Source organism: Phycodurus eques, chromosome 1 (genome assembly GCF_024500275.1).
Source record: "Phycodurus eques isolate BA_2022a chromosome 1, UOR_Pequ_1.1, whole genome shotgun sequence".
NCBI lineage: Eukaryota > Metazoa > Chordata > Actinopteri > Syngnathiformes > Syngnathidae > Phycodurus > Phycodurus eques.
In genome coordinates, this window is record NC_084525.1 from 10,196,951 (window position 1) to 10,211,907 (window position 14,957).

Consider the following 14,957-nt stretch of genomic DNA (forward strand, 5'->3'; position numbering starts at 1 on the left):
ACCAAGTTGTGCCTGTTCAGAATCGTTGACAGAACAAGGAACAAGAACGAAACAAGCCAAAGGCAAATAGAAGAGAACAATATCTTCGGCTCACTCCTAATCTTCTGTTACTTATTATTGTGACCTAATTTCAAATGGTAAGGTTCACAATTTCGTAGTTTGCTGCTCTGTCGAGCAATAATAATGACAATAGTTTGCTTTACTGTAATTCCACCATGCAAATAATGTAATGTGCAGTTATTATATATGCTATTATATATGATAACCTATGTTCAGTTATTATGTATGGTATTATATATGATAACCTATGTACAGTTATATATGGTATTATATATGATAACCTACGCTGCGTCGCATGTCTCATGTTGATAATGGTGGGAAGTAACGAAGTTTACTCACACTCTGTACAGATAATTGTGTAAAAACAACAAAATTATAAATGCGTACAGTCTGTACGCTTTTACTTTTACTTCAGTAAAGGAGTCAAATCGTTATTTGTAATTTTGTTGTTTTTACACAATTATCTGTACAGAGTGTGAGTACTTTTGCCACCTGCGTATTGGCCAGACGTAACACGATTAAATAGCTTAACCATATTTGGTGAGTCCTGATTCTGAGGTAGCACAGATCATTCATTACAAATATCAAGAGTTGCATGTAACAAATAAAATGCATATAATGTTATTTTTAGCTATTATTTGTGGATGTAAATAGCATGCTTACATTATGATAAGATAATTCAAGGCTTGAATGTTGAATTTACATGTTGCCTAGGAGATGGCTCAGTGGCACCAGCTTCAGATGCTGGACTCCAAGTACCTGGAGCAGGTGGACCAGCTGTACGATGACTCGTTCCCCATGGACATCAGAGATTACCTGAGCAAGTGGATTGAGAGCATTGACTGGTGAGATTACGCAGACAGTGTACATAATGTACAGTTGACCACAAGACACACTAAAACTCATCAAAAGAGCATTTGAAACATAGATGCTTGAAAAGATGGCTGTAGGATGACTTTGAATTGATGTCCTTTGAATCGTGCAGGGAAATGTTTTATGTCATCCCTTTTGACAACAGACAATGGTGCTTACCACTATATTCAACACACTGGCGGGCGTACATTTGGTACCTGGGCCGTCAGTGGGGATTTACCCACACCGAACTGAATCCATCAACACTATCACGTCACAATTACAGAAATCAGGAATACTATGTCAAAAATGCCAAAAAGCAGCATCCAACTGTGTGACAGATATGTACAATATTGAAATAATAACATGGTAAAAAACTAAAATATAAATATAATCACATCACGCTGACATAGATGCTGATTATTAAATGTATTCATTTGTACAGGTCGCTAGAGGCATGTTTTGCTAGTCCAAGTAGCTCAAACCAACCAATCAGAGGACAGAATAATGCTGAAGTTATCGAGTTATTGTTGAGGGCCCTGTGAGAATGAATTTGAAATCTTAACTGGCGTTTTTCAATGCTAATTTAGTTAGATGGGCCAGCTATACTGATTGCTACGGCCCTGGGCAGATTAGAGAGACATAGCAACATATAAAGGTTGAAATCTGATTGGACAGAAAATTTAGCCTCCATGTACTGGAAGCAGTGCAGACAAGAGAAATGAATCGACTCAGTTGCTATGCTGGCAACATAGCGATAATGTGCCAGCAGGAAATGTGATTAATACATTTCATGGAACTAGGGCTGCAGCTGTTGAATATTTTAGTATTTGAGTATCCTACTAAAAATTGGATCAAATAATCAAGTGATCAGATAAACTATTTTTGCTTGGTTAAAGAGCAATTATGAATGAGACAATAAGACATAATAAATGACCAATTGGTTTCCTTTTATAGATAATCAACAGTTTGTATTTCTTAAATTCACCTTGTGCTTAGCTGCTAATTGTATTTTCTTGTCTAGAAAAGAAACATTTTCAGTGCGGCAATTGCAAACACAAACAAAAATAAGTAAAACACATATGTAAATACATTTCAGTTTCAACTTAACATTTCTTGTAAGTATAAAAACACAAGGAATTAATTAAAAAGGCATAAACGGCCTTTATGTTGTCACTTGAGCAGCTAGCATTTTACTATGCGACGAAAAAGATCAAATAGGTTCATGGCTGTGCATTTATGAGCTTCGACCAATAAAACTAAAATGAAGACACCTCGAGAGGAAACACAAACACATGACCCATTTTGGTCTAAAGTCCTCTCTGACCAACTTTTCCACGTACTTACAGTAAATGACTCAAAATGTTACCACTTATAGATCAGGTGGTAGTACACTCTGTCTGTGCTTCACTTTTGGCCTATTGGCAAAACTGTCCCACTGAACTCATATGACAAGCACCCTGAATGAAATCATGTATGATACACTGTAGTCTTGAGCATACTGTACATGTCAACATTGTAATAAACTGGCCACAAATTCAACGGTCGTCATAATTAACAGAAATCTAGCCCTCCGCAGGGCTAACGTTATGTTAGTAAGGTTATTAACCTTAATTTGACTGATTTGCGCTACGATAATTTGACCGTGTCTTGGGTCTTCCGCTGCATTCTGTGTCTTCAGCTGAGATGTTGGAAGATTGACAGATGTCAGTTTGAGACATGTGCTTTTGTAATACAGTATGCAAGGTGTGTTACAACGATTACACCAGTGTTTGCCTTGCTGCTCCGTCTGAAATCCACACTTTGAGCATTTTGTCTTGCCTTTGAGTTCTGTGATGTCGTCGCCACCTTTTGCTCCTTGATTCAAATAGGTGTGCTTCGCTTTTGCCTCCTTCCCTTGCGTACGTGACGTAAGCGCATTGTGCCCGTGCATCCCTTGAGCTTTACAATTAAATAAAGGGTTCCTCTAGGAAAATTATTCGATCATTGTTTGCACTTGTGGTATTGCAAAAACTCGAATACTCGTTTCATCCCTACATGAAATAAATATTACTATATTATTACTATAATTAGGCTTTACATGATCAGGATTTTTGAGGCCGATCACGATCAGCGAGTTTAAAAAAACTGATAACCGATCACAAGATGGAGGAATGTGTCAATTTAAATTACCTTTTCATTTATTGTATGTACTTGTGTACTTAATTGCTTAAAAAATTATATTTACAATAAATAATGTATCTTTGTTCCTCTTTATGCCAGTGAGGCATAGTGACAGACAGAACAAATGAATGGTCTTCTATTAGATGGCAGGAAGTAAATACAGTAATTAATGTATCCACTTTTTGTGACATTTTTGTTTGTGTGCCGTGAGATTTTTAAATTGTAAAATATGTTCCTTGGCTCCATAAAGGTTGGAAATCACTGCTCTAGTCAGATTGTGTATTCTAATCAGTCAGGTCAAACCAACATTACAACATGACAGAAATAATGGGTGCTAACTTACTCTAATTAAATTATTTTATTTTTAATTAAATTACTTTGTTTTTAATTAAATTACTGCACCCACACCGAAACTTTAGAGCATTATTCGACAGAACGGCGGCATGTTTACATCCAACCGTTCGTGCTACCACTAGCTTGCTCGGCTCCATAACATTTTATTGCCAGCTTGCGAGCCGTATCGTATTAAAAATACGGGAACATACCTCAGGCAAGCCTTAAACGAACGTCCTCTCCTGTCCTTAGCACCGGTGACCACCAACACACGTTTTCCCCCATTTTGTTCTTATAATACAGTCGGCGCAATCCACTCTTGTTGTCGTCGCCACGGTAACGAGTGTATCCGGTCGCATTTGAGTTGACAAGATAAAGCCCAATGATCGTAAAAAACGGGATGCGGTGGTATCGGAATACAAGATTTTATTTCAGTAGTCTGATAGTGCAATCGTGAACGAGCATATTTGTCTTGTAATTTGATCCGGGCATTACGTGTTGTCTCTCTCAGACGTGTTGTCCGTTCCACACCGCCGACATGTTTTTTTTTTTTTTAAATAACTATTGGCCGTCAGATATTTCCAATACTATGTCAAAAGACATGCGACAAGGCTAAAAATAAACTAGCTTTTGGATTCAAATATACTGTGCACACAGTGACGCAGAGCAAATGTCTTTTTCGGAGCCGTTCAATGACGTCATTGATCGGATCGGCGAATTATGACATCAGAATCATCTTTATTTGCCAAGTATGTCCAAAAAACATACAAGGAATTTGTCTCCGGTAATTGGTGAGAGTGAGTGAGTGAGTGTGTGTGTGTGTGTGTGTGTGTGTGTGTGTCTGTCTGTCTGTCTGTCTGTCTCGCTCTCTATATATCTATATATATATTTTGGACAATTGTGCAAAAAGATGCAGAGTCCTCTAGCACTTAGAGCCGTTCGAATGACTAATATTACAATAGTCCGGTGCAATGACCGTTGTGCAAAGGGCGCAGAGACTTCAAGCGAGTATTATGATGGTCTGGGACAATGTTGATTGTGCAAATGTTGCAGATACTCCTCAGTCTGTGTGCAAATGGAGCAGATGCTACTCTGGCATGAGTGGCCAGTATTGGTCAACAACAGATATGCAAATAGTGCAGCGTGGTGAGACTACTACAGTGAGTGCACGAGTAATATATAATATAAGTGGCCCGACAGAAATGTGACAACAAACTCAAGACAAAAAGACAAAACCCCCAGCATGTTGCAATGGAATTGTAGGTTAGGTGTTTAAGAAGTTGATTGCAAGAGGGAAGAAGCTTTTGGAATGTCTGCTAGTTCTAGTTTGCATTGAGCGGTAGCGCCTACCTGAGGGAAGAGCCGGTGACCGGGATGTGGAGGGTCCGAGAGGATTTTGAACACTCTTGTCTTAGTTCTGGCAGCGTGCAAGTCCTCAAGGGTGGGTAGGGGGGTGCCGACAATCCTTTCAGCAGTTTTGATTGTCTGTTGTTATATGTTGTGTTGTACCACTGATCCAACACATCTCCTGCATGTCTCGGCATCCCCAGGGACTTGGTGGCAGGTCAAGAATCGTTAGCGATCGTTCGCTTTCACGACCTCCTGGCCCAGCTGGATGACCAGCACAGCCGCTTTGCTCTGGACAACAACTTCCTACAGCAACACAACTGTCGCAAGATCAAGCGGAACCTGCAGGTCAGACTGTGCTGCCTGGGACACTTTTTATTCAACATCGTACTCTAATAATCTTCGTCATGAATGAAGTCTAGTTTGACACTGTAATCATTTCCTCGTTGTCTACAATGAAAACTCCACATGCTCCTCTTGCTTATATTCCAGTTTACCTCAGACATTATTCCAAGAAGACACAAATAAATAGTTAGAATTATAATGAATTTATCAATAAAATGACAAAAACAAAAGAAAGATATACTGTACATCATCTTACCACACCATCCAGATCCTTCTACCGTAAAGGCAATTAAACAGTTAAATATATCAAAATGCCACAACTAGTCTCCATTATTATGAACACTATATAAAATTTTACACATTTTTAATCATCGACGCACACATTTCAAGTGCAGTGAATTCTACAGTGCTGTTTAAGATCATCACCATACTCATTCAAGGGGTGTGAAAATTTGATGTGACCCAATTTTAAAAGAGATGAATTTATGATTTTTGTGTCTCGTTGTGTTCTTTATGCACTATTTGTTGTTCATCATTGTTTAGTTTAGCCTTTATATGCTTTATTTTGCATAAATGGTTGGGCACGTACAATTTCCTTATCCATGTAACAATGACAATAAAACCTATTCTATTCTATTCTATTAGGATAGATTCCAGGACGACCCGGTGCACATGGCCATGATCATCTCAAAGAACCTGAAGGATGAGCGCATGATCCTTGCCTGCGCAAAGAGCGCCATGGTAAAACTACAATTGTGGAGTCCTCTCAACAAAATTATTGAAAGGATGGTCACTTCCAGATATCGAGTAAAAGTGATAACATAAATTTGCAGGAAGTTGAGGGAACAGCATCAGCATTGGTGGTGGAGAAACAGAAGCTGGGCAGCAAAGTGAAGGAGATGAGGGACAAAGCTCTGGTGACACATTTATTTCATTCTGTTCTGCTTCAGGTTCAATTTGGTGATGTTTCAAATATTCACAAATGTGTTTCTCAGGTGGCAGATCAAACCATAAAAACCTTGGAAGATCAGCAGGATGAATACGACTTCAAGTTCAACACGCTGAGGAACAGAGGTGAAACCTGCCTGCAAGGCTAAGATACGTAACTGTGACATTATGTAGGTGACAAAAGGGCTTGTGTGTTTGCGTAGAGAACGAACTTAATGATATGATGCCAAAGGAACTGGAGAGGGAGAAGATGATCATCACTAGGATGTGCTTGGATCTGAAATCAAAACGGCAGGTTGGTTCCTCCTTGGATTAAGGCTGCAGAAATTTGATATCACACAACAATGTCGGCTGCAACCGTGGAAGTAGAGTGTTAAAAAATTTAATCTGTTAAATACTATAGACAATGCTGAATTTCTGAAGTCTTCTTTCAAATCAGTTTTTGACTCTTTGGTTGTACATTCAACTACAATGTTTTGAGGTCAGACCTTGTAAGATCCATTTGGGATATTTCCCACTTATATCAAATGACTTGAAGTCATGCAAACCTTTCTGTAATCAGGATGTGGTGCTCCAGTTGAGCGACCTCCTAAATGTAACTCAAGCGTTAGTGTCCAACCTGATCAATGAGGAGCTGCCCGAGTGGAAGCAGCGACAGCAGATTGCCTGCATTGGCGGGCCGCCCAACGCCTGCCTGGATCAGCTGCAGAACTGGTGAGCACCGGTACACCGGTAAATTAATAGAAGACATTGATAAAAGTAAGTACCTACATAATCGTTCAAAATTCAGGACATGAATCTCTGTTTATTTGAACATTTAAAGTGACAATACTTGTACATGTAAACAAAAACATGTTGCCATAGTTATAACTGTTGACCTGATTGTGCAAAACCAATTTGATATTTCGATTCAACATATCAAAATTGTCCTGAATCAGCTAAAAAAAAATCATTGACAATAAATTTGTTGTTATTCATTAGTTTGTATCTTTTACTGCCAAAAATACTCACTGTTGATTGAAAATAGTCTTGTATACGTTTCTTTATTTTAATTTGTTTTATTTTGTTTTATTTGTTTTTTTTTTCTTTATTTTAATTTGCCTTATTTGCTGAGTATGCTAATATCATTTTATATATATATATATATATATATATATATATAGGGTTACTATTTCAAATATTGACTATGTGGAGTGCCCTGCGACTGACTGGCGACCAGTTCAGGGTGTAGTCCGCCTTTCGCCCCGAAGTCAGCTGGGATAGGCCCCCGCGACCCTAACCAGGATACGCGGTGTTGAAAACGGAACAGAACGGGACGGACTATGTGGAGTTTTGTTAACAAAAGGCGTTAATAGAATGTTGAATTACTCTCCTGCTTCTTTAGTTTTCAGCACAGATGCTTGAAAACAGGCTATTTAAAAAAAGTTTAAAAACAATATAAACCAACCATGATATTAATCGAGATCAGACAATATGAATAAATTCATCGTGATCTTTTTATTTATTTAGTTTTTTTTGCCAGATTGCCGGCACGGTGGCCGACTGGTTAGAGCGTCAGCCTCACAGTTCTGAGGACCCGGGTTCAATCCCCGGCCCCGCCTGTGTGGAGTTTGCATGTTCTCCCCGTGCCTGCATGGGTTTTCTCCGGGCACTCCGGTTTCCTCCCACATCCCAAAAACATGGATTAATTGACAGAGACAGTAACACTAATAGTATTTTTTCTATAATGGACAATGGAGTTAAGGATCACCCCAATTTTCAGTGTTAGAAGTATTTGTATTTTGAATGCAAAATAGCTGAAGCCTTGTGAAGAGTTAATCGGAACATAACTGCAGAAATATTGGTGATGTTATGCTATTGGTCAACGTGAATATACTTGTAAGTAAAGTTATCGAATAAAATGTCATTGACTTTTTGGATTTTTGCAATATTATTTTTGGTGAAAGTCGCCCAATGGTTGTAGCAGTAATGTGAGGTTTTTAGCCACAGTTCAAAGTGGCATTAGTCAGGCCAAACAAATGGCATGTAAATTTGACACAGCACTGAGAAGAGTAATGTTAACAGGCCTGCCAAATTTGAACGAATAAAACAAATCGCTAAGTTTATAAAATCAGGTTTCAAAACTTGAATAATAAGGGTCACCTCTCAGGTCCTAGACGCTGTAGGCGTGTCAAATGAATGCGCCAAAAGGAATTAAACATATTGAGGGGGTGATAGCTTATACGACGTAAATTCACATTACGAGGCTTAACTTCAAAATTTAATGGTTAGTCTATAATTATAAAAATAAGCACACAAGTCAACTTACCCTCGTTGTTGGTGACATAATGTCACAGCTGAACACGGCACCTGACGACAACAGGACGGTAGGAGGAAGCCCAGTTAGTTACACAGCTGGCACTGCCCCATTCACTAATATCAAGTTACCCACAAAGTCATGTTGTCTCTGGTGAAAGTTTACAAAACTATCCGTCATAAAATGCGCACTGCAGAGTCGTGTTGATGTTCAGCTCGCCATCCATGCGTGGCTTTAAAAAGTCAATCCATTGCATTTTTATTTCATTTTTTTGGGAGCTTAAAAAAAACATCACCAAGCTGTTCTGTAAATTGAGACATCCAGCGAAGATGCGTTTTCGGGGTGTAGCCATCGTTAACTTGCTAACTGTACGCTGGAGTGATAAATGGGGCTTGTTATGGAAGCTAAGCACAGCTAAGACTCAATGAGTAGCCAAAGGGAATGATGTCACCTTGTCCTTATATAGTAAGGGGAGGGAATTCGTGCTAGAAAGTATACGCGCCAGCCCCGTGATGTCACAGGGCCTGTGTTTAGCTCCGCCCACAAAATCAGGAAAATTCAAATGGTGAAAAAGATGCTTAAACTATTATCACAACAATTCAGCACTATATTGTTGTCTTTGCATATGTTTTCAGCACTTCAAACATATTTAATGTATTTAGAAACAAAACAAGGATATCTGATTCGAGCCCTTTTAACGTGTCTCAATAATAGAATTCATTTTTCGCTGCCTAAACCCCCCACCGGGACGATGACCTGACCCTGGCTACTAGGTTTTTCTGGTTTCAAAAGTTGGCATTTATATGTATCCAAAGCTCGCTCATAACTCAAATTTTAGCTTGCAACACAACGCAAAAGAAAATGATGGCGCGGAACTCCAAAACTAAACTAAACTAATCTAAACTTGTACACTGTGGAAAAGTTTAACTCAAGGTACCATTGTGTCTAGACACCATTTCTTACCACCTCTTCCTCCTGCAGGTTCACCACGGTAGCAGAGACTCTTCAACAGTTTCGCCAGCATCTGAAGAAGCTGCAAGAATTGGAGCAGAAGTTCACGTACGAATGCGACCCCATCACCCAAAAGAAAGACTTCCTCGAGGTCCGAGCCCTGGATCTGCTAAAGAACCTCCTCTCCAAGTACATATTGATCATCTCCTGGTCAGTTGTTTATCCACCATGGTGATACTTTTATTTTATTTTTTTATTTTTTTTTGTGCAGCGCTTTGGTTGTGGAGAGGCAGCCCTGCATGCCCACCCACCCTCAGAGGCCACTGGTGCTGAAAACCGCCATTCAGTTCACAGTAAAACTGCGGTAAGAAGCAGCTCTGCTGGACATGCAGCAACCAAAAGCCTACAAAACAAGGCATATTTACGATAGGCCTTGCGCAAATTATTTGCCTTCTGCTGTGTGTGTTCAGGTTCCTGGTGAAGCTGCCAGAGTTTAATTACCAGCTCAAAGTCAAGGCGGTGTTTGACAAGTATGATCTCATGCTGTCACATATACGTTAAAACACTGGCAGAGATGTCGCCGAGACTGCTGAGGTTGCTCAGTCGTGGTGACCCCGGAAAACAAAATATTGCTTGTGCGCTTACCAGGACTGCCTTGGAGACGTCTCCAGACAAGGTGACAACCAATTCACCTGGAAGTCGCTGATATAGGTCTATATAAAGTATATATATGTTGTGTATCTTTAAACAAATATACAACGTATATTACATGTTTGTGTGTTTTTTGTTTTTACAATACGGAGATGGAATGTTATTGATTGAATGCAGAGACATCCACTTCCGGAGTTGCCTGAGTCGCAGCGTCTCTGCCAGTGAGATAGGCCCTTTAACCAAAACATTGTTTGAACTTCTCATTAATATGCCATCTTGCCCTTTTCAGGGATGTGACAGACAAGAAAGGGTATGTCTCCCTTCTCAAATCTTTAAACGTTCAAGTAAGTCAAGTACATTTTTCATGCTGAATGTCAATGAGAGATCCATGTGTGTTTCTTAGGTTCCGAAGGTTCAACATTTTGGGAACGAACACCAAAGTCATGAACATGGAGGAGTCTAATGGGAGCTTGGCAGCAGAGTTCAGACATCTGGCAAGTATTCTTTTATTTCACTTGGTGAGATTTGAATAAAAGGTTACAGGAAACGTATGCTACACTTCTCACAAAAAGTTAGGGGTACAGTGGAACCGTGTCCGTGTCCCCATTTATAACCCGATACGTTCTTAAACCAAGGTAATTTTCCCCATTGAAATTAATGGAAATACAATTAATCCATTCTAGCCCCAAAATGAAATTATATTTACCTTTTTTGACCAGTGTGTGGTTAAAAATATAGTGCAATATAGAAATAAGTGAAAACAATAAAACACAAAAAAAATATGATAACAGTTTATTTCTCATTAATTTTAAGTAAGAAGGGGAAAGGGAAAAGAGGGTTATAGCTACTCATTGAAGAAGAACCTTCTTCCATAATTACACAGGGAAATTCTGATTCAGGTGTTCCCCCACCCCCTTTTTGTCTGTTTGTTTTCTAATTAATTTGTTTATTGTGGCAAAACTAACCGATCCAGGGAAACTTTTCTTTTTCTGTTCAGAAGAAAAATCAGGAAGTGGGACGTCACATTGTCAATTAAAAAATGAATTGCTCTTCTGGCCAATTTGCTGCACATTTCTTTTGATCTTTTTTTTTTTTATTATTGCCTCGCTCACACTATCACCAGCGAACACTTTCTCATTTTTGTCAGTCAAATAAAGAGCAAAAAAAACAACAACAAAGATACAGTGCCACCTTAGTTGCATTGTGTGACGCACAGGAAATGACGGTTGCACTGTGCACAGATATTTCTGTTCATCTACAGTCCCCTCAAAAAGTATTGGAACGGCAAGGTTAATTCCTTTGTTTTTGTTGTATACTGAAGACATCCATCCATTTTCTACACCGCTTATCCTGGTCAGGATCGCGGGTTGCTGGAGCCTATCCCAGCTGACTCTGGGCAAGAGGCGGGGTACACACTGAACGGGTCGCCAGCCAATCACAGCTCCAACTCCACACAGCGAGACCGGATTTGAAACCGGGCATACAACGAGGCCGGATTTGAACCCGGGTCGACAGATCTGTGAGGCACATGTGCTACCCATTCATTCACTGTGCCACCAATAAATAACACAAAATATAAATAGTATTTTATGACGAAATAAATGATTTCCGGCTTTTTTTTTTACCCCGTCAATCACAAACACAATTAGGTTTATGAATGGGTGATCGAGGTTGTGGAGGCAGAAATTCTGTCTCGAAAATATTTCCACCTTACGCCATGGAGCAGACAAGAAGTTTTCACTTTACATCCAAGTGTTAAGCAGAGTCAATGATCGTCACGCAGCGCGGGTAGAAGCACAATGTCGAGCCTTCCATTCGTCCATACCAAGACTGTTTGCAAACTGAAAATAATATAAACAGAGGTAAGTTTTCTATAAAAATTTTGAGGTTCCACTGTATTGGGTAAAATGCGCTCTCACTTTAACAGGTGAACTGACATTAATTTGAACTTCTATAAACCTTTGAATGTCCTACTGTTCAATTGTTGTTCAATTGTTTTCCACAACTTGCTTTTCTCTAACAAGGAGCTCTGTGATAAAATTGACAACAGGATTTGATTCATGAATAGACTAATACATTTCCTGGTTTAATTAGATTTGGTATTTAACGAGGAGTCTTCATCATACTGTTCACATTTTCACATCATGAGACCAAGGTGACACCTAAAAAGCCTCCGAGTCGATCAATCTGTGAGGCTTCAAACAAAAAGTTGCCACTGAGCTCAGTGTCACAGAATGTCATCAGTAGGCTGCAACAAAGATTCAGAGAAACTGGAAGAGTCACAGCAATGTGTAGAAGTGGACATTTTCCTTAAATATGTTCAAGGATCAAACACCTGTTGCGAATTTGTCCATTCATCTCCTTGTAGAGAACAAAGCCCAATATCACTAACTATTTGTGAGTAGTGTTTGGGGTTGCAACTAACGATAATTTGAATAATCGATTATTCTGTTGATTATTTCTTCAATTAATCAATGAATCTGATAAAAAAAAAAAAAAAAATTTAAATCTCAGTCCTTTTATTCAAAAACAGGGCATAAGATTCAGTTACTGGTTTGGTCTGCAAAATATTGATTATTGTTTTCCAAAGTTAAAGCAGATGTTTGCAAATATCATTTGATTCAACAAAGATAATCCATCTTCTTTCATGAAAGACTACAGGAATCTGTGAATATTTACTGTTGAGAGGCTGAAATTCCGAGGATTTGGACAATTTTAAGTTAAACAAGGGCTGTAAACGGTAAATTGATAATAAAAATAATTGTTTATTAATGTGATGATCAATTAGGTGTCGATTAATTGATTAATTGTTGCACCTCTAGTAGTGTATGTACAGAATGTGCAGAATAATTCTGTGGAAGTCTACTAAAAGTGTTTTGTTTTCCTCACAGCAATTAAAAGAGCAGAAAGTAGCAGGAAACCGAAATAGTGAGGTAAGATTTTTACTTATTTGCTACCACTTAGGCCAGGCTGCAAAATATATGGACACAAGTATGTTGGTATGTATAGGGTCCGCTGATCGTCACAAAGGAGCTTCACTCGCTGAGCTTTGAGTCAGAGCTGCAGCTCAGCCAGTCTGGAACTAAGATAAAGCTGGAGGTGATATATTACAATTGTAGAGGATGGCTGATGCTGCCAAAGTAGATTATTGATGATTGAATCTGTCTCAGGCTCTGTCTCTGCCTGTGGTGGTGATCTCCAACGTGTGCCAGCTGCCCAGCGGCTGGGCCTCCATTCTGTGGTACAACATGCTGACCAGTGAACCCAAGGTGACCACACCAGCACATTCATCATTGGCCACTTAACTCCTTCAATTGCATGTATTGTACAGATCTTCATGGCTGTAATCTCTTGAGAAGTTACACTACTCACAAATAGTTGGGGATATTGGGCTTTGGGGTGAAATTTCCGGATGAACCCAAAATGAACTATAGCCTTTAAAGGCAGGGGCAGCGGAACAACTTTAGAAGTGGGGAGTGTGGGTGGGAGGGGGGGGGGGGGGGGGCACAGTACAAGTTTTAGTATTTTGGGGACACTTTTTACCGCCCAATAACCAATCGTCGATGAAGATGGGGGGCGGGGAGGTGGCTGATAAAAATGTTCCATTCCTGAAACGGTATTGTTGTTGAGCAAAGGAGCTCATCACACACATAGGGTAAAAAGTAGGGGGCATGTGTCCCCAACCAATTTGATGGTCTGTAAACCTTTGAATGCAGGTGTCCAACTGTTTAATGTTGCAGTACGTTTTGCACAACTTGCTGCTCTGATATTGAACATGAGCTTTATTCAAGTGCGCTGCAACAACAAAGTACAACTGACAACAAACCCGGAAGTTCTTCTTTAGTCATTAACAGATACCATGGATTAGCAGCACCCTACATTGTCAAATTATTGTACTGTAACAGCTGAATGGCAAAATTCACAATTCATGAATCGACCAATAAATGTTCTGGTTCAATTAGAATTGGTATTTAAACAGTCCTGTTTATCCTGCTGTTCACATTTTGAACCGTAAGACCAAGGTGACACCTCACAATAGATCAACAATATTTCAAACAGGAAGTAAGGCTTCAAACTCGTAGTGGCCTCTGAACTTTCTTAGAGTGTCACCGAGTGTCATCATCAGGTTGCAACAGAGACACAAAGAGACTAGAAAAGTCACAGAAAGGCATACAAATGGGCGGCCTTAGAAATGCTCATCGATCAAACACCTATTGTGAATTTTTCAGTTCATATCCATGTTAAGAGAACAGCAAAATGTGGAAACAGTACGGAAACAACTGAGCAGTCAGACAGTCAAATTAGTCAAATTAGGTTCAGATGTAAAGGTTATTGTGCATTTTAGTTTAGTGTAAGAATGTTTCTTTTCATTTCCCTTCACAGAATCTGCAGTTCTTCCTGTCACCCCCGGCAGCCAAGTGGTCTCAGCTCTCCGAAGTTCTCGGCTGGCAGTTCTCCTCTGTCACCAAGCGAGGCCTGAGCCTAGAGCAGCTCAACATGCTGGCGGACAAGCTGCTGGGTCAGACCCACAACCATAAATCGCATCTATCACAAAAACATGAAAACATGAAAAACTGTAAATAAAACAATCCTCAAGTATATTTGTGGGTTGTTGAGAAGGATCTGTAACTCTCTGCAGGTTCCAAAGCTCAGAGGAACCCAGATGGGCTAATTCCTTGGATCAAGTTCTGCAAGGTAACAAACAGAAGTAATCACACAGCTCTTTAGAATTCCCACGTGGTGGGATAAGATGGTCTGGTTGTTGTGTCTCCACTAAGACAAACATTGCTTTTATTTAGACACAAAATGCCAGCGAGAAAGTTTTTCCCTTCTGGTTATGGATTGAAGGCATCCTGGATCTGATCAGAAGACACCTGCTTTTCCTCTGGAACGACGGGTAAGTTATTCCTGTTTGTAGTGGTGTATTTGTGAAATCTGAAGTGGCCTTGCACACTGTTTACTTGGTACTGTTTAAAAAAACAAACAAAACAAAAAAAACTTAACACCATGT

The 14,957-nt window shown here is 39.5% G+C and overlaps 1 protein-coding gene across 1 annotated transcript in view; it reads left to right on the forward strand.

Moving 5' to 3' along the window:
- The window catches only part of stat1a (signal transducer and activator of transcription 1a), a 24,834-nt gene continuing 9,877 nt past the window's right edge, over positions 1-14,957 (forward strand). The window contains exons 1-19 of the mRNA XM_061676485.1: positions 1-137; positions 775-905; positions 4,959-5,103; positions 5,746-5,841; positions 5,934-6,017; positions 6,096-6,174; positions 6,252-6,343; positions 6,611-6,762; positions 9,326-9,484; positions 9,567-9,659; positions 9,766-9,825; positions 10,236-10,256; positions 10,350-10,440; positions 12,838-12,879; positions 12,956-13,045; positions 13,117-13,215; positions 14,330-14,465; positions 14,586-14,641; positions 14,746-14,843. Of these exons, the coding sequence (XP_061532469.1) occupies positions 135-137; positions 775-905; positions 4,959-5,103; positions 5,746-5,841; positions 5,934-6,017; positions 6,096-6,174; positions 6,252-6,343; positions 6,611-6,762; positions 9,326-9,484; positions 9,567-9,659; positions 9,766-9,825; positions 10,236-10,256; positions 10,350-10,440; positions 12,838-12,879; positions 12,956-13,045; positions 13,117-13,215; positions 14,330-14,465; positions 14,586-14,641; positions 14,746-14,843 (1,727 nt within the window). The 5' untranslated portion in view covers positions 1-134. The remainder of the gene's footprint in view (positions 138-774; positions 906-4,958; positions 5,104-5,745; positions 5,842-5,933; positions 6,018-6,095; positions 6,175-6,251; positions 6,344-6,610; positions 6,763-9,325; positions 9,485-9,566; positions 9,660-9,765; positions 9,826-10,235; positions 10,257-10,349; positions 10,441-12,837; positions 12,880-12,955; positions 13,046-13,116; positions 13,216-14,329; positions 14,466-14,585; positions 14,642-14,745; positions 14,844-14,957) is intronic.